This window comes from Balearica regulorum, chromosome 8 (assembly GCF_011004875.1).
Source record: "Balearica regulorum gibbericeps isolate bBalReg1 chromosome 8, bBalReg1.pri, whole genome shotgun sequence".
Lineage (NCBI taxonomy): Eukaryota > Metazoa > Chordata > Aves > Gruiformes > Gruidae > Balearica > Balearica regulorum.
Window position 1 is genome coordinate 27,139,069 of NC_046191.1, and position 26,189 is coordinate 27,165,257.

Below are 26,189 nucleotides of genomic sequence, written 5' to 3' on the forward strand. Positions count from 1 at the left end.
TGAAGGTGTTGGTGTGAAAACAGAGCCAAAAAGCCAAAGCAAATACCTCCCCTCCACCGCTCCCAGCACCCGAAGAGCCAGCCGGAGCGGTGAAGCCCCCAGGCTCACCGTGCAGCCCCTCGCTCTTGCTCAGCGCTGGTCCTGGGGCCACACGTATCCCCCCGAGGTGGGCCATGCTGTGCTCCAGCTGCTGCCTGTCCCATGACAAGGAGGAGCAGCTTTGGGGGCACCCGCCAGCTTCCCGGGGTGCAGAGACAACCCTTCCCCACATTGGCCCAGCAGAGCTGGCGGGCAGGGGGAGGCGGCGGTGCAGACCACCCGCAACACACCGGCTCCTCGCATCCGCTCTGGCCCCCATCCCAGGCTGTCTCCCCTGGGACCCGTGGTCGCCAGCCTGCCTCGGCCACACACAGCCCAGCTGGCCCACGGCGAGCCACCGGCAGCCACGGCAGCGGCCGGGACCCCCCGCATGGCCCCAGCTTCCCAGGCACGCTGCCCAGGGAGCAGACTGCTCGGCCGAGCCCGGGGTGCCCAACCTTGGAACTCAGGGGACTCGGTGACCTCCCCCAGGGGGAGCGGTTTGGGCCCCACTGCCAGGCCTGCAAGGGAAAATCCCTCCCCAGGCAGCCGCAGGGCGCGGGCAGCTGTGCCCCCCCACCCCAGGGGCTGTGGCGGGATTCAGGAGCAGGAGAGGAGATGGCCGAGCACCGTCTCTCCTCCCAAACAGGAGGGGAGGTCAGAGAGCCGCTCTGCCCATGGGCATCAGGACACCAGGCTCCGGGGAGCCCAAGAGCCCTCCCTGGAAAAGCAGAGGGCACGCGATGCGCACACAGCACACCCGTTCCTACCTGCTCAAGGCTTGCCACCGGTTTCCAGAAATCCAAGAGGAAAGCTCAGCCCTCCACTTCCTCCAGAAACGCCGCAAACGAGCGCAGTGGCCAGAGGACCTGCCTGCGACCCCCCCCAGGCAGCAACCCCTGCTGCGCTGGGCACAGCGGGACACTTGGCGTGACACGGTCGGACCTGTGCTCTATGAGCAGAGCCTCGGCAGAAAGCCACTAAAACACCACCAGACGACAGACGGGAGGGACTCAGAGTTTAATTGGGTACTTCCAGTTGTGCAACGTATAAAGGATGACCAAAAGGGAGGACGTGGGCAATGACAAGAACCCTATCAAAAAAAATAATCATGTAATTTTGAGAAAAATAAAAATTCAAGATTAACCCCAGCCCCGTACCATAAAAATCCTCTGCATGTACAATGCCTATTACTATATACATGGTAAAAAATGAATGCCCACAGCCTGGCTTGCAAAGAGCAGCGCCATAGCTGTGCTTCGTGGCAGGGGAATCCATAAAGTGTTTGCTTTTTAAATTAAAATATAAATAGAAGCGTACAACATGCTAAGAACTGAGTGGGTTACATCCTCCTCTGCACAAGGTCAGAGCGAGCAGGACCAGCCCCTACCAGTTACAGCTATAAACCTTCATGTGTCCAAATTCCCAGCCCACCAGGTGGGACGGGCAGCCCGGCTTGGGCATCGTGCTGCTGCTACATCCCGTTCTTCACCAGCTCGTGGATCCCGTCCTCGTCGATAATCAAAGGTGCGCGAAACTCTCGGTCCTTCACGTACTTTTCCAGACCCTAAGGGAGGATGAAGCAGCTTTTTAGGAACACACCACGTGTCGTCAGCTCTGTGCACCTGCTGAACTGCTCACAGATGGCTCTTCTGGTACCCTCCCGTGCTGGTGGCTTGAGGGACACTGCCTCAAAAAGCTCCACAGCCAATTCAAGTCACACTTTCACGGCTTACCCCCTCCCCGGCCAGTGGCCAGGGCTGGTACGTGTGCCCCGCCAGCCTCCCCACCCGCCTAACCTAACGTGCATGGGCACCCGAGCTCTAGAGAGCCAGTACTCACTTCTCCTCCGTAGGAGACCAGGGGAGAAATTTCACACTGGATTGGCAGGTCGTTTGCATCCTTCAAGCTGTAGAGAAAAATAAAAAGTCGGGAGGGTTAGTCACATCCCGCCAGGGGATGCGGATGGGGCCCACAGATCCCGCAGGCGCCAGCGCGGGGGGCAGCGGCTGGCTGGGGCACCGGTGGCTGCCGGCCCACGCAGACCCCACCGGCGCAGAGCTGCCCTCGGTTAGTCAAGCCTCGCGTGCTCCCAACAAAGGCGTGAGCTAAAGTTTAGATACCAGCAGCGACTGAAAGGGAAGAGAGCTTTAAATGTGGCTTTAATGAGGATCTATGTGCCTTTCCACATGTGCAACTACAGCAGCGCCTACGGCCTCCTCCCTGGATCACAGACCCACTGTATTCGATGCTGCATGCAAGCTAGTCACCCCTTCTTCCTCCTCCTGCATCCTTGGGGTGATGAGAGATGCACTCACAGCACCTTCCTGCTTGGCTGGTCACAACAGGTCTTTAAACACACGCCTTGTTCGGAGCACAACCTGAGGACACGGGGTAAGCCCGTCTCCTCGCTCAGGAACGCTCCCTGCGGCGCTGCCTGCTCCTCCTGCCTTTGCCTTAGATCAGCTGCCTCCTGCCTCGGCTCCTCTGGTCTGCAGGTGAGCCTGAGCTGGTGAGGACAACACAGACCCACGTCAGCGCTGCCTGCCGCAGTCTGGCTCCGAGAATGGGGAGTGGTGGGGTGTGTGTGTGTCCCTGACCCTGCTCCTGCTGCCACCAGCCTTTGTAGGACACCCCAGATGCTCCCCAGATTCAGCTGGTGTGTAAGCCTGGCCGGGGGGTGCAGCTGTATGGAGCCGACGAGGAACGATGGCAGCACCCCAGGGTGCCCCTTCACACCCGCTCGCCACCGCAGCCAGGCGTCACAGGACGTCATCTGTGACAACGCTCCCTTCGCCCAGGTTGAAGCTCGTCCCTGCTGCCACGCACTCACTCAGCCACCCCCATCCCAGCTGTGAGTAAATAAAACTCACCCGTCCTAACCCAGCCCTTGCACTTGTGTTTGCTTTAGAGTTGGATTCATTTCAAGATAATCATTTTGAAAAAAAAAAAAAAAAAAAAAGACAGAATTGCCATTACTGGGCAATGAAGGATAAATGTAGGATAAAGTGCATCCTTTATCCTACGTTAGGACTAGCGCGATGGCCTAGTTGTAAGTCTGAAAGCACTTGGAGTCTTGAATTAAAACCAGACCTTAGGTGTATCCCACCAGAAAGTACCAGAAGATACAACTTCTGCTGAAGGGGGGAAGGTAACAAGCTCGCTTAGTCTGCAAGTCATTTACATTCACCAGCTCTACGTCGCAGCCGCACAGATGCGCCCTGCGCCTACAGAAGAACACGCTGCTATTACAGAAGTTGCTTTAACGCTTCTGTCAACTTTCCCTGTTTATTTCTGTAAACTTTCAAGCGCTAAGCCAGGGGTTTTCCCTGGTGTCACGGTCTGGATCTGCAAAACTCAAGAGCTGAAGTCACACAAAGCACAGCTGGCCGCCTACGCTGAGATTTGCACATGCTACATCAAAGCCTGCTTGACGTTCACTTAACGTTTTTAATCCCATTTCAATCTGCCTGGATGCCTGGCAGGCTCCGGGAGACGGCAGTCATCTCCAGCTACGGGACCAGCCGGGATCAGTCTGGGCTGCGCTACGCCATGGCGTGACGAACAGGAGGGTGTCACCGAAGGGACACGCCAGCGTTGTTTCCCAACAGCATCCCGCCTGCGGGGTGACCTTTGGGGGCTGCTTGCTGCCCTGCATCTGTACCAACGGCACAATCCCCCCCCCTTCCAGTTATCCCTGCCGGCTGCCTCTGCGGAAAGGCGCCCAGGAGGGAGCAGACGCTGCCTACTGCCCGCCACCGTGAGAAGCGGCGTCCGCAGGTCCTGTGGTGAGACATGCCCCGCTCCCAGCATGCGGCCCCGAGCTCCCCGGCCCCGTTAGTCACTACGGGCGCCTGCTCACCAGCACGCACCCATCGCGGCGACCGCAGCCTGGCACGCTGCTTCGCCTACAGCCCGTTAGTACCTAAGCACAGCCCCGCCACCATGCACGCTGCACGGTATAGTTACTTGTCATTGACATCTGCTGGGGTGGCATCTGACCTTCCGTTTGTGACACTATGTGGGAATAAACAAGGATTAGCAAGGGTGGGAAAAAAACAGAGTAGAACAAGTCTGGGGCTTGCTGTTCTCCAAAGAGGGTGGTGGGAGGTCTCTCGGTCAAGGGATGCCGCGACCCCAGCCTGTCCGCTGCACAGATCTGCTGGTGTGCTTGGGCTTTAGGGAGCCACCTCCTCCCTGCCTGGGCAACTTTGGCTGTGCAATGGAGATCAGCAGGATCTGGGACTTGATTCACAGGCGTTTAATCAACAAGAAAAGCTCCTCCTGACAGAACGAGCACTCCTCCTGCAGCCACCACCCGGCCTGCACCTGGCTCTGCCCCATGGACAACCCGGGAGAAGGGACCCACGCTGGTTTCAGGAGCGCTGAAGTGGAGAAGGGCTGGGGACTGCCCGGTGCTTTATACCCAGTCCAAAGCAGATGCAGGGGCACTGGGACCAGCAACTCACCGAGGGATGGCAGGGATACGCGTGCCGTTTTCGTCCACAAAGTGTCCCCCTGCATTGAGAACCCAGCAGTGGTGGAGGGACATCAGGGCGTGTCGGGCTGTGGTGGGGTTGTCCTTGCCATTTTGGCTGTCTGCGTTCTTTAGGGGAGAAAACTCATCCTCGCGCAGCACCTCGTACACCACAAACTTCCTGGGGGAAAACAGGACACGGGAGGGTCAGGTTTGGGAAATATGGATGCTTTCTGTCACTTTGGCTTCTTCCCTGCCAGGGCCATGGCCCCCCTGCAGCCCACACCCACGGGCTGTCCTCACAGCCACGAAGGAGCGAGCGGGGACCTAGCTGTAGGGTCAGGAAATGCTCCTCTGGCCCAGAAGCAGGGCTCAGCTGAGCAAGAGCCACGCAGCGCCTGTCCCTCCTGCTGCTCACTTCTCCATCTCAGGGCACAATTGTCCACTGCTGCTGAACAGCATGGGAGCTGGCATCCCATCCTGACCCTGGGCATCACTGGTGGGCACAGCCCTGGCACCCCCGCAGAGGGTCTCAGAGCTGCCCGAGGGAGAGCCAGCAGTTTGCTCCTTGTAGAGAGAAAAGCACTTACTTCGAAAACTGGAAGATGTCAAAGACGAACTTTTCCATCTTGATCCCGTTAGGCTTCTCGGGTTGGATCAGCTGCCCTGTAGTGATGTCCACGTGTGGGATCTTCTTCTCGGCTACGTGGTGCTGCAGCTGTGGTTCATAAGTGCTGCAACAGGCCAAGAGAGAGCTGTCATTTGCACGAGCGAGAAGGCACGTCTCCAGCTCCGCGGCTCAGACACTGCTGCAGCAGGACAGTCGCTCTGGCCCGACCCCCAGCCGCCCCGAGGTGTGGGCTGCTCATCCCCGCGGCAGCCAGGCGAGGATGGCCCCGCACGCCTGCGCTCTGGCACCAGCGGCCAGCGACGGTCGGGGGAAACCTTATCTCAAGGAAGGGACCGTTCAGAGAGGCATGTGTCAGGGAACGCATGCAGGGGCCAGACCCCACAAGTCTCGTCCCAGCACATCTGCAAACAGCTGGAGCTCAACCAGAGGAAAGCAAGGTGCAGGTGGACGGGCAGCCAGCTCCGCTGGGCACCAGCGCTCCTCCTCCAGCATGCTGGCAGCACCCAGGCAGGCCCTTACTTGACTACGTCTTTGAGGAAGGCAGTGGTGAAGTAGTGATTGGCAATGTTGCCCGCGTTGAAGAGCAGCCGCCCGTCTGGGCCTCGTTTCTGGGCAGTGGCCAGGGAGATCTCGCTGTACTCCACCACCTGGTAGACGCCATCCACTCGGCACACCACGCCTACCGGCTCCGTGGGGTTGGTCTTCTCTACCACCTGCCCAAGGGGAGCACTGTCAGGGAAAGACCCCCAAAGCCCTTCACTTCAAATACACTCCCTTGTATCTAGCAACCCCCGTGGAGGCGTTTTCAGGTGCAAGCATAGTGCAGGGATAGGGATGCTGGAACCGAGCCCTCCCCTCCCAGATGCTCCTGGTGATGGTGACTGGAGAAGGGTGAGATGGCAGGGCTGGGTGACAGGGTGTCAGGCACACCCAGAGGGCACAGGCAGGATCTGGCACCAAGCCTGCAAGTGGCTGGCAGAGGGCACGGATATTTTTAGCACCCAGCCCGCACTTGAACAGCCAACTTGCTGTACACAAGCAGGAGGTTGCTGGCTCAGCAGAGCCATCCCCCTACACCTGACCTCCCTCCTCTTCCTTACACCCCACACGCCTTCTGGGCATAGGACCCCCCAGCAAATCCCTACCCATCACTGCCACCACGGCAGGGCAGCGGGCAGGGACGCGGAGCTTTCTCCTTTCCGCATGCTAGGGTTTATTTCCTCCTTCTCTTACTCAGACCAGAAGGAGGAACTGCTTTTGCTTACCCAGCTCAAGGGAAAGCTTCAAGGCCAGCAAGCCCTCTCACCTGTTTGCCAGAGCCGAGCCCAACGCAAACACGGACACAGTTGCACAGTCCCTTTGGCTGTTAATCCAGCCTTTAAGTAAAGCTTCGGGTGTGCAATGTCCTACCCGTGAGACGCAGGGCTAGGCTCAGCGTCAACAATCAGCTGCAGTGGGGCTCCCCAGCAGCTCTTGGCCCCAGGGATTGGGGGACCTGTGAGCCCTGGCGCTGTTAGTGCCTTGTCCCCGTGCAAGACAGGAGGGGAGCAGTGCCAGGCAGGGCCAGTGATGCCCCACATTCACTGGGATGCCAGACCCAAGGCAGCACGTGCTACTTCACCAGCAAGCTCCCGGTGCTTAGCTATCCCTCCTGGCTGCAGGAAGCCAGTGAAGGAAGGGTGAGGAGTCAGGGAAGCCAGCCAAGGAGCAGGAAAGACCCCACCCTGCTCCAGGGAAGCGGTGCTTGCCTGCCTGCCCCTGAAACCATACCTTGGCCCCGCAGTCTGCTCCCTTCTCCAGGCAGAACCCAATGAACCTGGGGTCAGCCACCTTCACCAGGATGTTGTCCACGCAGTAGACATGGACGCTCTGCACGCCTCTCCGCTCCATATCGTCCACGATGCCATGTGCCCCCAGGGCCCGGTACAGGCCCCCGTTGCCATCTGCGGAAGGAACAAAGCATTGGGACCACAGCAACACCCAGCTGTCCCGTCAGCCACCCACACTCATCCTCCTTCCCCATGAGCTGGGGTGGAGGGTCACTGGCCCACCCATACCCCACCCTGGTCTTCCCTGCCAAAACAGACACCTCCCAGCCTGCGTCACCCATGCGCCACGTCACGTCATGCCTCGCCCCCACGCACCCCTCCTGCCAGCTCCTGGCCACCAACCTGGTGCCATGGCAATCTTGCCCTTCTCCTCCAGCAGGATTTTCCCATCAAACCCCAGGGCGGGCAGCATGCCCTGCTGGAAGAAGATGACGTTTTCCTTCTTCAAGCCAAAGTAGCGATGCTTCAGGAAGAACTCCTTGGTGGACTCCATAGTCCGGCCGCTTGTCATGATGTACCTGCCATGGCACAGAAGAGACCCGATGAGCAGGGAGGAGGGGCAGGGTCTCACACCCCTCATCCCAAACGTGGGGAAGCGCTTCAGCCTCTAACACCCAGGACAGTCGTCTTCCCCCCACAAATGTTTAGAAGGACCCGACCCGCTGCGGTCCCACCTCTTTGGGAAGCCTGCGCAGTGGTGGGGACGGCCAGCTGCAGCAGCCAGCTCCCGCCGTGACGCCAAACTCCTGTCCACGGCACCGCCGCGGCCCCTCGCCTTCCAGACCCTCGCCTTGCGGGGCTGCCGTCCCACGCTGCAGGCTGGCCACAGGTGACATGACACGTGTTCTCAAGGGCCGTGGGGCTGAGCCTGACACCGTGGGGCTGAGCCTGACGCCGTGGGGCCTGCCAGTGCCACCCTCTGGGCCTCGACCCACCGACGCCCATGGCAACACTGCTGGCGTCAAGAGGGTCTGCGCCAACCCACGGGTCCTCGGCCCGATGACACCAACAGGGACCATGCCACCCCACGAGCCCGTGACCCACCACCGGGGCTTTGGCCAACGGAACAATACCAGCCCCCGGGCCCTCAACCCACCGACACAAGTGGGGTCGATGCCAATGGGGCACCCCGTATGCCTCGTCCCACCCACCGAGGCCACCCCGGGGCGGGGGCAGTGACCCACCGAGGCCCCGGGCAGGGCGCTCACCAGGGGATGTGGCAGGGGGTGCCGTGCTGCTCCTCCGCCAGCTGCTGCAGCCGCCGCAGGCGCTGGGCCTGGAGGTGGAAGAGGGTCTTGCGGGAGGGCAGCCCCACGTCGCACATGCCCTTGGGGTAGGGGACGCCGAGGCGGGTGCCCTGCCCGCCGGCCAGCAGCAGCGCGGCCACGCGGCTCCCCGCGATCTCCGCCAGCCCTGCGCCCGGGAGAGCACACACGCGTGGGGCCCGCCGCGCCGGCACCGCACCGCGCCGGGCCCCGCCGCCCCCCCCCCGCACCTACCGCGGCTCTCCCAGCGCGGCAGCAGCCCGCGGTCGCGGGAGGCGCTGCCCAGCACGTCCCGCGGCACCGGCTCCATCCGCGCGTCCAGCCCCGCCGCCGCCGCCGCGCCGCTACCGCCGTCCCCGCGGGCGCGGCGGAAGAAGCGGTTGATCTCGGCCACGTCCATGTCACGCAGCTCCGCCGCCAGCGCCCGGCGGGCCGCGCCGCCCAGCTCGGGCCAGAAGCGCAGCACGTGGCCCTGCCCGCCCGCCGCCAGCCGCCGCTCCAGCGCCGCGACCCCGTCCCCAGCCGCGTCCCCCACCGCCACCGCCCCCTCCATCCCGACCGGCCGCCGCCGCGGGGCCGCCGCGCCCCCCCGCCGCCCTTTTATAGCCCCCCGCCGCGGCGGATCCGCCAATGGCAGGCGGCGACGGCACGTCCCGCGCCCTCACTGGCTGCGGGGTACGGCGTCACCAATGGGCGCCGGGAAAGGGGGGCGCGCGTCAGCCCACCCTCCCCACGGCGCCGCCAATCGGAACGGCCGCTGCGGCGGCGGGGGCGCGCGCGCCGGGGACTGCCATGGCAACGCCCGCCACGTCAGCGCGTGCCCCCGCCAGCGGGAGAGGCGGCGGCCGGTCCCGGTCCCCCAGCGGCGGCTGCGCTGCCCTGCTGCTGCTGCCGCTGCTGCCCTGCTGCCCTGCCGCTGCTGCCCTGCCGCTGCTGCCGCTGCCCTGCCGCCGCCCCGCTCCCGGGAAGGGGGCGGCCCCGGGCCCCTCCGGGCGGGGGGGTGGGGTTTCCCGTAAGAGCCCCCCCCGCCCCTTCCCGCTGTTTCGCCACGCGCCGGGCCCTCCAGGGAGCCTCTGGGCAGGGGCGCGGGCAGCGGTCCCCACGGCGGGCAGCAACCCCCCCCCCCCCCCGGCTCCGTCCCGCTCCTGCAGCAAGAAAGGAGGGGCGCTCCGGGGAAGAGAACCCCGCGTCCAGCCGAGAACCCACCAGAAAGGGCAGGCGAGGTCTCTGCCCCGGAGAAGCCCCGCAGAGAGCAGCCCCCTCCGCCAGCCGTGCCCGAGTCAGCCCCAGCACACGGCACCGCAGACATCCCTCGCCCCGTAACGAGGGGAGTGCGTGGTACCATCGGTGCGGGCCGCAGCCAAAAACCCGGGGACCCTGCCACCGCCTCACCCCGCACATCCCCTCCCGGCTCCCGAGCCACACACCGCCATCGCCTGCAGAAAGTTGTGCAACTCACAGCATCTCCCAGAGGAGCGGCCCGCGTCAGTCGAGAGGCGATGTTCCCTCCGGATGATATCACTTCGGAAACCGTTACGCCAGTGCGAGCGTGGAAAACGCCCGTGTGCGGTATGAGTAAGCGGTGCTGCTGCATGAGACACAGCCCCAAGCGACGGAGAGGGGACACGGCGTGCTCCGGCCAGGCAAAGGGCGCGCTGGCGTTCCCACCAGGATGTTCAGTCACGCTGGTGCACGGGGCGACCGAGTCCCCACGGCCGCGGGTGCCAAGCACAAGATGCCAGCGAGGCTGCGGCTGGATCACATCCCCGTCCCCCCCCCGGACAGACAACCTCGTGCAGGGTGGCATTTCACCGGCGGTCCCACAAGAAAAGCTGGCTGAGCCACCGCTTCGTACTGAAGCATCATTTATTAATCACCTGTATCAAGCACACATCTGCTCAGCAACGGTGCGTGACGGGATACAACAGTTGACATCTAACCCGAAGGGAGGCACGTGGGTACAGGATCCAGCATGGCGGGAGGAAGAGCACTGAACGCTCTGCAAAGACAACCTGGGTGCAAGGCGGTGCTCAGGCTATGTTGTTAGGAGGCTGGAGACCAGTGAGATGAAAATTAGGAGCAGAACTAAGATGCGAGCTGACTTAGGCTTCACCAGTGATTTAAAAACCCAATTACCCTCCTTGCATATAATAAACAGGTAGAAGTGCAAAGAACTTTCTCTGTCTCTCCTTGCTCCCACACAGACACCGGTAGCAGAGGAAGGACGCTGATTCAATTCGCAGTGACATTTTGTGTCCGATCAGCTACAAAACTCAGATGACACCGAGGAATAGCGGAGCACCAGCGTGTTTCCCATTCACACACACACACTTCAAGGGGACGCAGCCCCCTGGACTGCGTTCTCCCAGGGAGGAGGGCCAGGTGCCTGCCCTGGCATCCCACCGGAGCAGCGCCAGCCATCCCTGGCTGTCTCCAGAAGCTTCATCTTTCATCCCTTTCCTCCCCGGAGCTGATCTCTCCCTCCAAGGCAGCCCGTGGGTTTTCACGTCTAGCTGTCGCCTAGCTAGGACTAGGTAGGTCGGTGCTACACAGAGGGCTGTTTGGAGGGAGCCGTGTCAGCAACAGGCAGTAATTTGGAGGCGAGGAAAGCCAGACCCCATCCAGGCACACACCACGACAGATGCCTCGCATCAAATCACTGCACACGCTTCAGATACAATCTAGAGTTAAGAAACTCACAGGTTTTAGCAGGGCTGGAACTTACGCAAAGCCACCAATAGCTCGCTGAGACACCAGAGTGGGCTTCAGCTTAATAGAAAAAGGCCTGAAGACAGAGGGTGAGGGATAATGATAAAATGCTTCTGATCTGAGGAGTTTCTAAACCCCCCTGTACCCCACAGCCTGCAGAGGGAAGCCAGGGGCTAGATCCAGTGACAGGACAGAGATCAGCATCTTCAACTCCTGACAGGAGGAAAATAAAAAAATTGTAAAAAAAGCAGCTTTGGGGTTTTTGCCCAGCTCAGTGCTCAAGCCTGGTCAACAAGCATCTGGAGAGAAAATCTGGTAGCAGGTGTTTGCATCTTGAAGATTTATTTAGCTCCTATTAAAGTAGCTGAACAAAACCCCAGCCAAACTCTGGTTGAGCAGCTCTACCATGCTACAGGAACAGGTTGTAGCTCCTCTCTAAAGATTAATCCTGGCACAGCTCTTTATCTTTAGTTGCAAATCCAAAGCACAATTCTGACTGAAAAATATGATATGCTTGAAAGATGACAGAGCAGCTCACAGTCCCAGACAAATGCATGTGAGAACTGAAAGGCATTTAAGTTCTGCACCTGCACCACAGCATCTCCCTGTCCCGGTACCGCTGTACGTGACAGACCTCACACCCCGCACCCAGGGGAGCTCCCCGTGTCCCCAGGCAGGCTGGCACTCAGCAGGGCCGGAGCTCTTGGGTCTGCTTCTGCCAGCCGACAGGCACGCACGCAGCCAGCTTAACGCTGCTGACACGATGGCATTCAACACGTGAATTTCTGGGCCAAAGTGCTTTCACCCCTGGCTCAGCCCACCAGGTACAGCAACAACTCAGAGCTGAGGAGCTCAGTTGATACCTACCGATACACAGAGTACTTTAAACACTGCTCTTCACATAGGAAAAACCCTCACCCAGTCAATCATCCAATTCCTCCCAGACACTAAAGGTGCTTCACTGCAAGGACAGTTAAATTAAAAGCAATGAATCACACACCCCATCTATGCAAAGCTGCTTTACAGCTATGTACACCAAAGTAGCATCATTCCCAGAAAGAGTCTGATCAGCAAATCACACCTTAAAACTCATTGTGGGATTTTCTTTTTTCTCGGAAAACCTACCACCTCAAAGGCAAGACAGAAATTCAAAGAGATTGGTCCTTTCTGGGGGAGTTTGGGACGAACCACAGTAGACAAGACTCTACACCAGCACAGAGAGGAACTCAGACTCATGAAACACTACAGACATTGGATCTCCCGACACCACACACATGCGCACAGGGCAAAAATCAAGAGGAACTTTTAAGTGCAGGATTCCAACAAGTCCAGCATCAGCAAGATGCAAAAAGTAAACTGCAAGGTGATTCAGGTATTATTCCAGGGAAGGTCAGAGACAGTTCAGGCAGCTGCCTGCAATTATTTCAGCTGGAGAAAAGAATTCATGAGGGCTCTCCTCCTCACTAAAACTGGTACCAGCCAGAATAGCTGCCCCCCCTCTACACAGGGCTTTTCTGTGCTCGCCAAGAGCAAAGTGCCCACCCTTGCAGGTAGAGGCTCTGCTGGGTGACAGATTTGCACACCCCTGGGAAACAGCCGCCGTGCTGGCAGCTACCCCGTGCTGGCAGCTGCCTGAGCGAGCTTCTGCCTATGCACTGAAGCCGCATGAGCGGAGAGCACGCTCGAGGCGGGGGGGAGAGGTGATGCTGCTCGCCCAGGTTTTCTTCCCCAAAAGCAGGTGGCTGTTGTCCCTGACACTGTGAAAGACCTTCTCCTGGCCAGTCAAGTGTGACGACTGACCGAGCCCTTTCCATACAGGATCTCAGATTGCCTCAGGCCCTTTGTGTAACCTATGAAGGACCAAAAGTGTCAGTGCTTCTAATCTACAAATCTAATGAGTTAATGCAAAACCAAAATGCACAACACAGAGAAGCCAAGCTGGGACCTACAATAGACAAATATTTGCTCTTTGTTAGAAGACACTCAGGGCAGGAGTCCTGCTGAGACACAAAGAATAGCGTGTGCTGTAGCACTTCTTTCCAAAAATATCACCTAAATATGCTTACATATTACAGATGATTTGGGATCAGAGCTAGGGAGCATCAGTGCCAGCACAGGGTATGCGATTGAAAGATGACTCCACACGACAGGGTTTTCACCTCACCTCAGGCTACAAAGTGCTTACAGGTTGTGTTGGGACTGAGGCTGGCACCGCTCTGACGACATACCCTCCATCAGTCCCTGCCCGCCCCAGGCACACAAGCAAGTTCAGCACACTGCAGGCAGCATCACCCGCACCTCGCTGCCTAAGCCCAGCATGCCATCTGCACCAGGTCAGACAGATGGCTCTTCTCGGGTCACAGGGTAACACCGTGGGCTCAGCAGACCTGATTTCACTGCCTGCCTCTGCTCTACATGATGCGAAGACTCAAAAGCCTTCCCGGTCTGGTTTAGACAGGATGGCGCTTCTGGTTCTTTACCACAGATATCAAGAAAAGACAGGGAAGCCTTCCCCCTCCTCCTCAGCACTGCAGAACAGCACACACATGATAGGAAAGCTTAACAAAGAAATCCTCTCTCCAGAGCAAAGTCAAGTGCTAAGGCCAGGACTTTAAATGGTGTCACTTCACATCACCTAAAAGCGCTTACCGAGATCTGGCCAGCCTCCCAAGCTCCCAGTCACCGCTCCTGCCACCCGAGCGCCCGCCGGGGCAAAGCCACACACCCAATGTAAACGAGCAAGCACAACACACACACAAGCACACGCCGAAAGCCATCCCGGCCTCCTCTGCACATCACAAAGCAGCAGTAAAGGTTTCAAAGCCCAGTTAAGTCCTTTGCATCTCTCCTTCACAGATGACTCAAAAGCAGGGCTAGGAAGCTCTTTTGTACATTCAACTGTAAAACGTGTGAGGAAGAGGAGCAAGACAACTCTCCTGATTGTTGCTACTGCCTACAGCAAGTTTTGGTACAGATATCCTCTCTTATAGGCACTCAGTGGGTAAAACGTAGCCACAACAAACTTGCCATCAAAAATCTTTCCAGTCAGCATTTTTTGGGCAGCTTTGGAATCACCAGCATTTGCATATTCAACAAAGACCTGAAAGACAGAAAGGAGAAATAGGACTTCCAGGGCAGCTTGCCACCCACCCCCTTCCACCCCTGCAACCGACAAAACAGATCCCAAACTAGTTTTTCCCCATCTATCCTTGGTTGAGTCCACAGCAGTGAAGCTAAAAAGGAAGGAGCTGCACCCTCTGAACTGGCATTTCACCTCTTGCTCTTCAGTTCTAAGGGCAGAATATTTGGTGAGGTGGGAGAAAGTATCATGACGCTCTACATCTTCAACGTCTCATCTCCCACCCATCAGCTTCTCCCCTTCCCTCCCATATCCCAATTCTCCTGCTAAAGCTGTCTGGGGACCTCCCAGGTTAGGCAACCTTACATAACCAGGAGGGAACCTGTGCTGTCCTTCAAGATAACCAGCTATTTTTAGCACTGTCATCAGCCAGGAGATTGCCAGGAGCTGAGCAGCAGTCCTGCAGCACACTAAGTGTATGCAGGAGTACACAGCCTCTTCTGTCCATTCACTTACTTGGCCTTTACCAGGATTCTCCTTTGGAATAAGCAAGGAAACCACCGCTCCGTACTTCTGACACTCCTCTCTTATGTCTTCCAGGATATCTGAGAAAGAAAAGAGCTGGTCGTCTTTCACTTTGCAAACTAGGATGAGCCAAGAAACAAACAAAGGCCAGGTGAACACATCAAGAACATTCAGTCAACAGATAGTCTTTTCCTCTCAATTTAGACAATCGTGAGGTGCCACGGCAGACGGTGACACTGCTTAATGGCCGCATAATGAGATGACGTGTCTGAACTGCGGCTCAGGAACACAGACCTGCAGGCAGTGAATCCCCGACAGCAGGGCCTGTAGCACATGGACAGTGCTTTTCCTTGCACAAAGCCTGGCCTTCCAGTAGCTACAACATTTGGGATTTGGGAGTGGTTTGTTTTTTGGGGTTTTTTTTTGGGGGGGTTTTTTTTGGTTATGGTGCTTAGAGGAGGGGAACCAAAGTAGCTGCCACAAACCCTTCTTTGTGTGAGAACCCAGCCTTTTAAACTCATATCCCCAGAGCTCTCTAGCTTTTGCCACTCACGTGGATTTGAGAGTAAGCAGAAATGCAAATTCCACTGACATGCCTCGCCACCTACCACGTACAGTTTTTGCTACAGTTTAACAACTCCAACGAGATTTTTTAAGTTCTCTGCTGAGACACTGGATGAGTTTACTAGCAAACTTTTGAGGATCTCTGCTACTGGGGTCCAGAGTCCTGTGCATGCCCACGAGAAGCTCAGAGCCACAAACACATTAGGAGGTCTGTGGGCATTTAACCAAAAAAGAAAATTTAAATTAAAAAAACCACACTTTTTTTTTTTCTTTTAATCCAGGATCCTTCAAGAACTCACTACAAGCTCTGCTTTCTGTCTGAATCTTTTAGTCTATTCTCTGTTGGTGCAGTTGACCCACTTGGTACCAAATCTCTGCCGAGTAGCTCTTTGTTTGCTGTTCTTGCACCTATTAATTGCTCTTCTGCTTGCTCTCGCATCCCCAAAGCCAAACAAAATCAAGTAAGACAACATTGCTATATGGGAATTGCATGGCTTGCACCAACCTTCATATTCTTCTTCACACTGCAGAGAAGCATCGCTTAGAACATTTAGCAGCCTCAGGACAGGCGTGGGGAGCATCACCAAATCTTCAATATGGGGAGCTGTTTGACACCCACAGAATTAGAGAAAAGAAATCAAAGTCCAAAGGAGCAAGAAAACAGGAAGCTGACTCAATATGCACTATGATGCACAAGCACTTACTGCTCTTTGCAGTACAGTTTTGCTTCTCTCCACTATTACCTGCGTTTACAGCTTGTCCTCTCCCTGTTTCCAACTTATCTTCACCTGTGCACTGAGAGACTCCTTCAAAGAGTTCATTGCACTCTGCAATTACACTGAGACCAGTACCTGTAATTGCTTTTACAATTACAAAGCTAGCAGAAATTAAGACTGGAGTTATGTCTACCTAACTCAGATTCAGAAATTGATGTGACCTCAAGAGCTATGCTAGTTGAGCAAACTGCCTTGTATATATGGAGATGCAAGAAGATGAAAGAACTACTCTGCAACCTGCCTCTCCTTTTACTGCTACCAGACAAGCTGGAAACAGGCTGGCCAGCTTCTGTAACTCCAATTCTTAAGCTATAGTGAGGCACAAGCCTCAGCTCTCTCTAGAATATCTTTCAGTTCTTTCCTAAACGCCACGTAAACCTTCCCCCCTTCAAAATCCAACTGTAATGCCCTCTTTGGAAGGCCACCACACAGTCTTGCAACAGAAATGGGGAAAACTACTTAGTTACTTAAACAATGCAGTGGTATAGAATAAGGCATGGCCATGAGAGGGTGGCCACAAGGTGGGTGAGCAGTGACCCCGTGAACAACTTTACAGGAGCAGAAATAAAGCCTGCTGCCACCAGTTGCTTGGCTCTGGAAAACGAGCAGCTCCAGGATGGCCCGGAACAGCGCAGCAGAGATACTACTGTGGAAGAAGGAAACAGCCAAGGTGAACAGACCAACGCCAAACTACGAGAGTTGTGTCTGAGAGGACACCCAGTCCTCTAGAAACTCAAAGCAACAGGGACAGTGTCACTTCTCCAGAGACAAAAGCTTGATTTCATGTTCCTGAAATGGACTGGCAGCTCAGGCATGAATTTAAGATCTGGGAGCTCAACTTGCAGTACTTGGAGAGTGTTAATGTTTTTATTTACATTGGCAGCTACGGCAGCCAAACACAACAGCAGTTACCTCATAGTTCTCCCACTTGACAATGAGAGAGAGGAGAGAAAAAGGAAGAAATCGCTCCAATTCTCCAGTCTGAGCCTTCTGACTACGTTTGCAAAGATAGCAGGCTATTATTTCCTCGGAAACACTTTTCCGCGCTAAGCACACGATACGTATGCGGGACTTGACGTCTCTACCAGGCACAGATAGAACACGTTGATATCGTAGCGCAAGAGGAGATGATAGACAAGCACACACACTATAAATCTCCTCTTGCCTGACACAGAAGAGTCCTTATGAAAAACTTAGAGTATGAAAGGCTTTATCAGTCCAGACGATGCCCAGGCAGCGCTCAGGGACAGCCCTTCGAAGAAAGGTGCTGTGTTCAGATAACCAGGCACCTTCCAGCTCCAAGTGAACCTCTGGGACCGTTCTTCCACGGGACTGTTGGCAACCAAGAGACATCATCAGATGAACCGTGGACTGAAAGAACATTTAAGTACCACCTTGGTCTTATACGCTGCCCCTTTTATTTAAGTAAGTCTGTCCTTCATTTCACATGTCTTTTTTCTCAGAGAGGGAGACAAACCAACCCTAGGACTCAGAGCCATCTGGTCTTACTGTAACCCAGTGACAAATGCACTTCTTGCAATACCCTTCTGCCCTAGGAGGTACTTTCTGCCCAGCCCCTCTGCTCCTCTTCAAAGTGCCAGGTGATACCAACCACATTGACAACACAGAGCCTGCAAGCAGCTCAGGAAAGAAGCTGATGAACTGGAAAGTCAAGACTTGGCTGTAAATGACAAGGAAAGCCATTCTCAGCTGTCCTTGCTCTAAACAGAAAAAAACCCATGTCCAAGTGAAAAGCAATGACAGATCATTTTCTGACTTCCTAGGAATGCAAAAGTAAATGCTTCTTTGTGCAGACAAGCATATGCACAGGTTTGGCAAAGAAGAGAACCAGCAAGGAGAACTCAGAAAAATTGAAGCTGTTATATAAACTTGTACCACTAACCACAGAAGCACCTTCCCAGGTACAGTTAGAGGTCTGCGTGTTTAAAACTAGACCAGAAAGCACGGCCAATACACACTACTCCCTCTGCTCTAAAGCAATACTTGCTCCAAGGTTCAGCCACGAAAGGTGGCTTTGATTACAACAGTCCCTATTTCTGAGATGCAGCAGAAGTTTGAAGATAGGAACAAGTTTGTTGCCTTTGCCTAATGCACAGGAATGCCAGAATCTTGACGTGACCTCAAGAGGCAATACTTAACCTTCACTGCAAGGTACACCAAGAAAAGCAGGGCTAAGATTCAAGGGAAAAGGCTAGCCCAGCCAAAAGCTGGATGTCTGAAGCATTAATTTATGCTGCAGAAGAGCTGGATGCAGAGCTCTTCACTGGTGTTCCTGAAAGCAGACAAGCTCTGGAGAATGCTACCGTGTTGCTTTTGGAACAGAAAACAGGGAGGGATTCAAGACTAAACAGGGCGTTCTCATCCCATCTTTTGCTGACAGCCTGCAACCCACGTGGGGGGAGTCCTGAGGAAACACTACCATTTTATTAAACTTTTTTTAAGAGAAAGTGCCAGATGAAAGCGACAGTGACATCTGTCCGTGACCTGCCACACAGGCACAAGAGGCAGGCCAGTCACTGCAAAAATAGCCTTGCACCACAAGAACGCACTGGGACTATTTGACTTGCACATAGGAGGCAGCAGCAGATGCTACCACCAGCCACTGCCCTAGTCGCTCACATTCCTGACTTCTGAACTGGGAAACCCTTGGCATAAAAAAAGCCATCCACTCTGCATAAACAGCACTGCACTCTTCAAAAGCACCTTAAGGGTCACAATATTGGTTACTTCTGTCCCCCAGATGAATGCTGCTGCCAGTACACTCTCGGTCAGCGTGATCCGGGCAGAATTTAATGGGAGTGCAACCAGGGAAAAGAGACAGCCCACAGGGCCGGAGGGGCAGGGCAGCGTCGAGGGCACAGGCATCGCTCCGACCTGCCTGCTGCGCTACTACAGAGGGCTGGCGAGCGCCGCGAAGAGTGAAGGAGCAGGAACGAGGGCAGCATCAGAAACAACACAATTTAACTGCACTCTGTGCTGCTTCCCGCGGCACGCTGGGAAAGCCGCGAGCAGGGGCGATGCGCACAGCTTACCAAAGGGAATGCTGAAGAACGGGCTGCATAAAGCCTTCTCAGCGGAGGCTCGCTTTCCTTGGTCACAATGAAGCATGCTGGAAGAGAAGACACCCTTATGCTCTTGTATGTGACATTCCTGCATCGACAAATTCAACTCGAGCTGGAAGCCAGTAGAGAGGAATACCCTATCTCTGGGGTGCTTACGGTACAAAGAGAAGAGTGAGAAGCACGTCTCCCAATTCACAGCTGAAGCACAGCAGAGGATCCCCTGAAAGCCTTTTGGGTACATGGTACAGTAGGCTTTCCTTCTTGACATCTCTCAGCACCAAACGATGGAAGTCGCTCAATTACAAGTTTCCAGGGAACACGGCACGTTCCAGCTCCATCTCCCCAGGCCATTCAGCCCATGTCTCAGACACACATGCAGTCTCATGAAAGCAATCGCACTCCATGGAGCTCCCACATCTTTCCACAAATGGGATACAAAGCAGCTAACAGGGCTTGCCTGAGAACATCCCCTACTTGGTTTCACCAGTGGCTCCCAATGCTATTTCTGCCAGGGTTGTGTCCTCATTCACTCTGTAGCCTCAGAGCAGAGTCACAGGACAGCAAAAACAACCCCCTCGGCAGACCTCTCAGTAGAGACTTGAACAAGTGCATTTGAATCTGGACAGCAGTGGAGAAACAACGCTGTCTGCCCGCCTCCCTCGTTTCTGACAACGCTCCCCTAAAGCAGCAAAGTCTCCATTTTTCTCCAAATATAACCTCATTGGCAGGAAGTGCAAAGCACTGAAACAGCAAATGATTAACATCACGACTCATAGTCTTTATGTGCTTACTCCAAACTGTGCCAAAAATCAGAGCATTTGAAGCATCTCTACTAATGCTTGCACTTGTTACTAGCACAGTGGCAGGGAGATTAAAAAAAAGATAAATAAATGTGTTAGGTGTCAGCTGTAAGTTACCAAGAGCAAGGCATAAGACTTTACAGAGCACATCTTTAAGCAACAGTTAGTAAATATGGTAAGATACCTTTTGATAAGGTCTCTGAGGTGATAAGCTGGAATGGCTGAATTAACCACCCCTTCACTGGCAAATATGCGATCAATGATGGCAGAACTGTTTGTCTGGAAAGAAAAAGAAAGAGTGCTTAAGGGGCGGGGTGGGGGGGAAGACCAGTGCAAAGCTTGCAATATCACATCATTTTCTGGATACAGAGGGCTCTGGTACTGTGGCATTCTGTGAGGGATCCCCAATGCTCAAGTCTAACATGTTAAACAAGCAGGTCCACATCAGACAAAGTTTTTCCCGTTTGCCTGTGCAAAAGCTGGAAACTCCCACACAGAGGCAAATTTGCTGTTACTGTGGATGTTGTGATGCTGAAAGGATGCTCTTACTGGGAAGGGGAATACAAAACAAAATTATTTCATACAGAAAAGAGGACAGTCAGGCTCCAGGCTCACAACACAGAGCCTTCCTCTTGTTTTCTCAGGATATAGACTTACGAGAAGATCCCCAAATTAGAGCTAACGTTGGACTAAAACCAGCAAATAGTTTCTCTGTCATTGTGCCGCTGAACTAGCTGGCAGCCGTCAGCCATCCATTTTGTTCTTCCTTGCGTGCCACGCTACAGCCAGCACACCTCACCTCCCAAATCCTGGCAAGACACAGGCTCCTGGAACCCTCAGCTTTCAGTAACCTGAACACAGGCAGCATTTAGACATGTCAGTCCAACAGGGCAGACGGGTCTCTAAGGCTCTGGAACCTTAATTCTCAAGGCAATAGGATTAAAGAAACATCCTGGAAACACTCTCTAGTTGCCAGGTGCTACCTCACAAATCCAGGTTACGAACAAGAAGCAGGAGGACTTGTTTGGTGCAAGCAAGAACGCCCACAGCAGCTCCCGCTCACCTTCCATTCCTGAGATTGGACTGTATGTTTCAGTTTCATTCCTGAGAACATTTCCAGTAAAACAATTCCCAGACTCCACAGATCCACAGCAGAGGTACACTCCGTCTCACTCTGGAGCCCTGCCTGCGCCAGGCAGTTCTGCAGTTCTGCCTCTGGAGCCCGATACCCGTCTGTTTGAATATATTTCACATCCTACAGAATATCAAACACACAGAAAAAGTTAATTTTCCAGATTAAGGTTCTCCGCTCTATCCTTAAATCGGTTCACAGGTGTCCTTCCAAATGGGTCACCAAAATACTATTGCTAAATTGACAGAAAGGGTCATACAGCCAGTCGTGTTAGGCAGGCGGTTCAACTCATTATACTGCTGTGTTGATGAGGAAAAAACCAAGACCGTCTGGAAGAGAAAACATCTCGCAGCAAAACTGCAGGCATCCCACTAACAGCTCTGAAAGACAGCGCCGCTGGGAGGAAGAGACTGGATGTCACTGCGGAGTGGCCCATTAGCCTCTCACAAGCACAGAAGATGCTAGAAGTTTCAGGATAAGGGCCGAACACCCACAGCATGCTCCCACGTCAGCCGCGTAAGAGCACAAACAGCCCAGTCTGAACAGCGAGGATCAGTAACAGCTGCCATTAGTCAAGTACTGATGTTCTCTGGAACAAAACGTTACAAGAATGAAGCAGGCACCTAACGCTCAGACAAGGAAATTATCAAAGGTCCTTCCCACGCACCTCTTTCCTTCTCGCCCTTGCAGCCAGAAGCGCTGCAGCAATCAATACCTGCCCAGCCGCCGTGGCTGGCAGAGTAAAATAAAATGCCCACACGCTGCCTGCTTAAAAGAAAACAGGGAATTATAGAATCACACAAGCGCTGGCTGGAGGGGCTGCTCTGAAGGTCTCCGGTCCAGCCTCCTGCTCGCAGCCAATACCCCATCAGTCAGTTGTGGCTTTGCCTAGCCAAGTCTTGTAAGTGTCCAAAGACAAACCACACGCTGCATCTTTTTAATGCTGGGGTCTCGTTTTAGACACACTGATGCAATTCAAGGAATGACAGAAGAATATGCAAGCCTACTTCCTGGATAAGGTGCAGGATTGGGAATGCTTACCATGGGAATACATTCAACTCAAAATTATCTGGTTCTCTGATTGAAAATAAAGTTTACAGAAGACATTTTCAGGCAACAGAGCTCAAAAGTGGTTTATGAACTTAAAAAAAAAATTGATACACAAATTGCTCATCAGTGTCCCTCCTATCAGCAAAGAGCAGAACCTCTAGCATGGCAAAAGCAGCAATTTGGCAGCCCCACCAAACAACATTTAGAGATAGAGAAAAAACACCATGGTCAATGACACCAACAAAAAGAGCGAGATGGAATTTCACTCCTACCACCTAAAGCATTTTCAGAGATGTAAGTGACTGAGACCTTGCTCTATGTACAGCTATTCTCTGTTAAACAGTAACGGCAGTAAAGTTATGCAAGGATAAGCTCGGCAGAGCAGTCACAAAAAAAAGTAGTATAGTCTTGACTCAGGTAAGGAAATCATGTATGTATGCTGCTGCCCAAGGCAGGGGTGGTGAGGGGAAGCTGGTACCTGGTGCACATTCAAAGCAGGGTCAGAAGGTTCACCCATATAGCCAGCATATTTCTGAGAACAGCAAAGGAAACTCAGTCCAAAGAAAGCAGGCTGGAAGGAACCATAGAAGCAAATAAAACACCTGATCAACTATTATGAGGCAACTCACAGAGCAAGCAGCAAAACACAGACCTAAATTAAAAAAAAATAAATATCTGCATTAGACACAGGACACCAGGAGAATGTTTTTTGCTGATAGACAGCAACAGATTACCAGCACAAACCAGCGTTCAGCCAAGAATGTGGGAGAACTGAAGAACAACATGGAGGACTTCAGAACTACAAACATTAAAACCAGCTCCCGTACCAAAGAATTCAGAGACAGGTCACTCACACAATCTGATATTCACGCATCAGTGGGCTGTACCATCAATACCAGGTAAACCAGTATAAAAAGTCTGTGAATTTAAAACCTCTAAATGAGTAGAGACAAGTCAGGACAATGTCTGCACAGAAAAATCATAGCTTGTTTACTAGACTTACTGCCCATCTCCCAGTGATTAAAGGCAAATTTACTAAAAGGCTACCTGATGAAAAAGCTTTAGTGATACCCCTCACAGGCTGCTACGGAGATCCCGGGTGAAAGGAAGCTCTATGAAGCCAACAGCAGAACCTCCTGAGGCTCTCTGCTTTCATCAGAGGCCATGGAAGAGAATAAAAAGGGCAAGGACAAATTTGCAACAGCCACTATCACCAAAACAAAAAAGTGACAGCATGAAGAGGAAGTAAAAGCCCAGCAAACAGGAAAAGCAGAGTAGGACAGGCAGAGATCTGTCTGTGTCAGTAAAGAATGGACACTGTCAACCCACAACCAGAGTACGGGCTTTCATCAGCACAATGACATGGGAAAGAAACATCCAGACTTCCTGAAGATAAGATGAAAGTAAAAATAAGCACAAGGACACCGCCAGAGATAATGCAATTGGCTGAGGAGGCCGATGGTGAAGCCTGGATTACTACTACATACGATAAGGGATGATAAAAGGAAACTCTACAGATCCGGGTGCTCCCACTTGTCTGACCACATAAAAACTGGCAAACTTTCCAGGAAGCGGAGACACCACTTTTTCCAGTGCATCATTAACTTTGGAATTCGTGGTCATGTGTAGCACAAAGGCTAAGACATCAACAGAAACCAGAGACACGAAAGGAGAATGGGAACACGAGCTTCTGTTTCTGGGGCCAGAAAACATTTTAGCCTTTTGCAGGAAACCCTTAGCACCAGCTCAGCTGCTACTCTGATCAGGTCACGTTGACTCGTACACTCATGAGCTGAAAGCATCACAGACCCACACAACGCAACCCAGAGGCAACTGCTTCGAGAACAGCAGGTTCCAAACCTGATTCCCTTCTTTGAAGCTAAGTCCAAAGTCAATGAGCTTAAAGCACTCCTCCTCTGCGCTCCACAGGATGTTGCGTGGCTTGAGGTCTGCGTGCACGTAGCCTTTGTGGTGCAGGAAAGCCAGGGCTTCGAGAACATCTCGGGCGCAGTGCTGGATCATCCACATGGAGCAGCCCTGGTTGCTGGAGTGCAGCAGCAGCTCGGACACACTGATGTCCAGCAGCTCCAGCAGAAGACAGCGAGACGGGCCATTCGCAGAGTAGTGGTTGGTGAACACGCCGTACAGCGTCACTATGGTGAGACACAGTGACAGGCATTGGTAACGAGCAGTTACATGGTCATCACGCTCCACCACTCTCCACAAGACCACAAAAGCTGCAGGAGGCAGCTCATCTGTTTTACAGAGTGTGGTGTTTAGAGAGATGGAGAACCAAACTTCAGAGGGAAGGAGCAAGGGAAAACCAGCCACGTCACCCCTATGGGCTTCAGAGGACAGGCCGGTCTCACAACACCCCGCCAGGCTGTGCTGAAGCGATAGGGCTGGGGGCTCCTGCTCAGGAGGACAATCTCCGGGACACGGATAAGCAGGTCCCGGTGGGTAAAACGGAGGTAGTACCACTCTTTTTGGGACACGTCAATCTCTTCCTGTGACAGACCTAGGACAGTGGGAACCTGAGCTCTACCTGGGTATGTTACAGCATTAAAAACCATTTCACGCTGACAAAAAAACCCAAACAGCGGTGGGCAAACCTGGGGGCTTCCAGCAGCCGCCTCTGACGCGCAGGCTTCCTCCCTTCCCGAGCCCGTTCCCACCCACGCAGGCGGCCCAGGGGTCCTGCCAGGGCCAGGCAGGCTGGTGGGCAGACACCGCCCGCCGCTGCCCCGCAGGCGGCACGGCTCTCGCCGGGGGTGCTCAGGGCAGCCCTGCCCAACTGGGGACTTAGGGGTGCCCTGCCTGGGGCTCCCTGCTCTGCCGACCCAAAGGGTGACAGACACCCACCTCTTGCCGGCTCCTGCCCAGCTGGGGAGGCGACCTGCAGGCCCCCGGCCCGGGGAAGGGGTGGGGTACCAGGGAGCACCCACCGCAGGGGTGCTGCTTTGGGGTGTCCAGGCAGGGGCACCTCAATCCTGCCCGCCCTAGGGTACCAATCCAAGGGGCACGCTGGCCTGCGGGGCTCTGCCCTGCCTGCGGGGTGGTCTGGGGGCGAGGGAACCCATATCCCAAAGGAGGTGGGGACACCCTTGCCGGGTTGGGGGGTTCCTCAGGCAGGTTGGGGGGGGGGGGAAGACTGTCTGGGGGGGGGGTGTCCCGGGGATAGGGGTGCCTGCGGGGGCGCCCCGGGAAGCGGGGGGGGCTTGGGGGGCCGGGAGGGCTATCGGGGGGTGCCCGGGCTGGAGGAGGAGGCGGGGTGGGGGTGCCGGGGTGCCGTTACCGATGTTGCGGTGCCCGCGCAGGTTCTCGAGCGCGGCGCGCTCCTTGCGGAAGCCGTACTCGGCGCAGTCGGCGGCGGGCGGGCGGGCGCCGGGGCGGCGCGCGGGGCCGGGCCGCGGCGGGGGCGGCACGAACTCCTTGACGGCGCCGGGGGGGGCCCGCGGGTCCCCGCAGCAGCGCACCCGGTAGACGGAGGCCGAGGAGCCGCTGCCCAGCGGCGCCTGCACCTCCCACAGCCGGCCCAGCGCCTCCAGCAGCGGCGCCGCGCCCCACACGCACCCCGACATGGCGCCGTCCCGCCTCACATCGCCCCCCCGCCGCTGCCTCGCCGCCGCCGCGGGAACCGCACCGACACCGGCCCCGGCCGCTGCCGCGCTCCGGCCGCCATGACACCGGAAACGGGGCGGGACCGCGGCGGCACCGCCCGGTGGCTCCTCCCCTCCCGTGGAGCGGGGCGGGGCCGGCGGCGGGGAGGGCCTCGCACGGGGCTGCCGTCCCCTCAGCCCAGGGGCACTGACAGGGGCCCGTCCCCTCCCAGCACCCCCGGGTCTCCCGTCCCCTCAGCCCGGGGGCACTGACGGGGGCCCGTCCCCTCCCAGCACCCCCGGGTCTCCCGTCCCCTCAGCTCAGGCACCAACCGGGGGCCCCATCCCCTCAGCGCCAAGCACAGCGGGGCGACCCTGTCACCCCCTCAGCCCGGGCTCCGCCAGTCTGCCCCACGGCTCCCCGTGGCCGTGACACCGAGCCTGGCTCCCGGGATGGGGGGGTGCCTTTCGCAGGCGTCGGGCCCGGGGCTGCTGCCTCGCTCCTCTGCTCCGCAGCACCCAGCAGGTCCCCGGCCGCATCGGGGGGTCTTTGGGGCTGTGCGAGCTGGTGCCGGCGGTCCCCTCCCATCAA

At 55.5% G+C, this 26,189-nt stretch overlaps 2 protein-coding genes across 6 annotated transcripts; both read right to left on the bottom strand.

Moving 5' to 3' along the window:
- Positions 1-1,082: 1,082 nt before the first annotated feature.
- On the bottom strand, positions 1,083-10,129 carry UAP1 (UDP-N-acetylglucosamine pyrophosphorylase 1). 4 transcript variants are annotated; one of them, XM_075760213.1, is made up of 10 exons: positions 9,740-10,129; positions 8,224-8,291; positions 7,358-7,533; positions 6,957-7,129; positions 5,706-5,899; positions 5,146-5,289; positions 4,548-4,736; positions 4,048-4,095; positions 1,921-1,987; positions 1,083-1,645 (listed from the first exon to the last, which is right to left on the bottom strand). In XM_075760213.1, exons 1-10 carry the CDS (start codon positions 10,085-10,087, stop codon positions 1,553-1,555), a joined length of 1,500 nt encoding a protein of 499 aa, XP_075616328.1. In that variant the 5' UTR covers positions 10,088-10,129; the 3' UTR covers positions 1,083-1,552. The 4 variants fall into 4 exon arrangements, with proteins under 4 accessions (XP_075616328.1, XP_075616330.1, XP_075616326.1 ...); XM_075760215.1 differs by lacking the exon at positions 9,740-10,129 and adding an exon at positions 9,487-9,696; XM_075760211.1 differs by lacking the exon at positions 9,740-10,129 and adding an exon at positions 8,515-8,848 and having other exon boundaries at positions 8,224-8,428.
- On the bottom strand, positions 10,129-25,708 carry UHMK1 (U2AF homology motif kinase 1). Of its 2 annotated transcripts, XM_075760216.1 has the most exons (9): positions 25,294-25,702; positions 23,859-24,151; positions 20,880-21,071; positions 20,001-20,095; positions 18,987-19,063; positions 15,663-15,761; positions 14,585-14,673; positions 14,017-14,089; positions 10,129-10,331 (listed from the first exon to the last, which is right to left on the bottom strand). In XM_075760216.1, the coding sequence occupies exons 1-9, from the start codon at positions 25,577-25,579 to the stop codon at positions 10,324-10,326; spliced, it is 1,212 nt and encodes a 403-aa protein (XP_075616331.1). In that variant the 5' UTR covers positions 25,580-25,702; the 3' UTR covers positions 10,129-10,323. The 2 variants fall into 2 exon arrangements, with proteins under 2 accessions (XP_075616331.1, XP_075616332.1); XM_075760217.1 differs by lacking the exon at positions 10,129-10,331 and having other exon boundaries at positions 12,082-14,089; positions 25,294-25,708.
- Positions 25,709-26,189: the final 481 nt, after the last annotated feature.

Bases quoted from the DNA above. Each gene is read 5' to 3' on its own strand.
- UAP1 (XM_075760211.1), bottom strand. From the start codon at position 8,833: ATGGAGGGGGCGGTGGCGGTGGGGGACGCGGCTGGGGACGGGGTCGCG. The intron at 8,429-8,514 runs GTAGGTGCGGGG...TCCCGGGCGCAG, and splicing joins GCCGCGCTGGGAGAGCCGCG to GGCTGGCGGAGATCGCGGGG. The intron at 5,290-5,705 runs GTAAGGGCCTGC...GGCCTGTTGCAG, and splicing joins TTCCTCAAAGACGTAGTCAA to CACTTATGAACCACAGCTGC.
- UHMK1 (XM_075760217.1), bottom strand. From the start codon at position 25,579: ATGTCGGGGTGCGTGTGGGGCGCGGCGCCGCTGCTGGAGGCGCTGGGC. The intron at 21,072-23,858 runs GTTTGGAACCTG...GATATTCTGTAG, and splicing joins GCTTCAAAGAAGGGAATCAG to GATGTGAAATATATTCAAAC. The intron at 15,762-18,986 runs GTAAGCTGTGCG...GGTGTCAAACAG, and splicing joins GTTCTTCAGCATTCCCTTTG to CTCCCCATATTGAAGATTTG.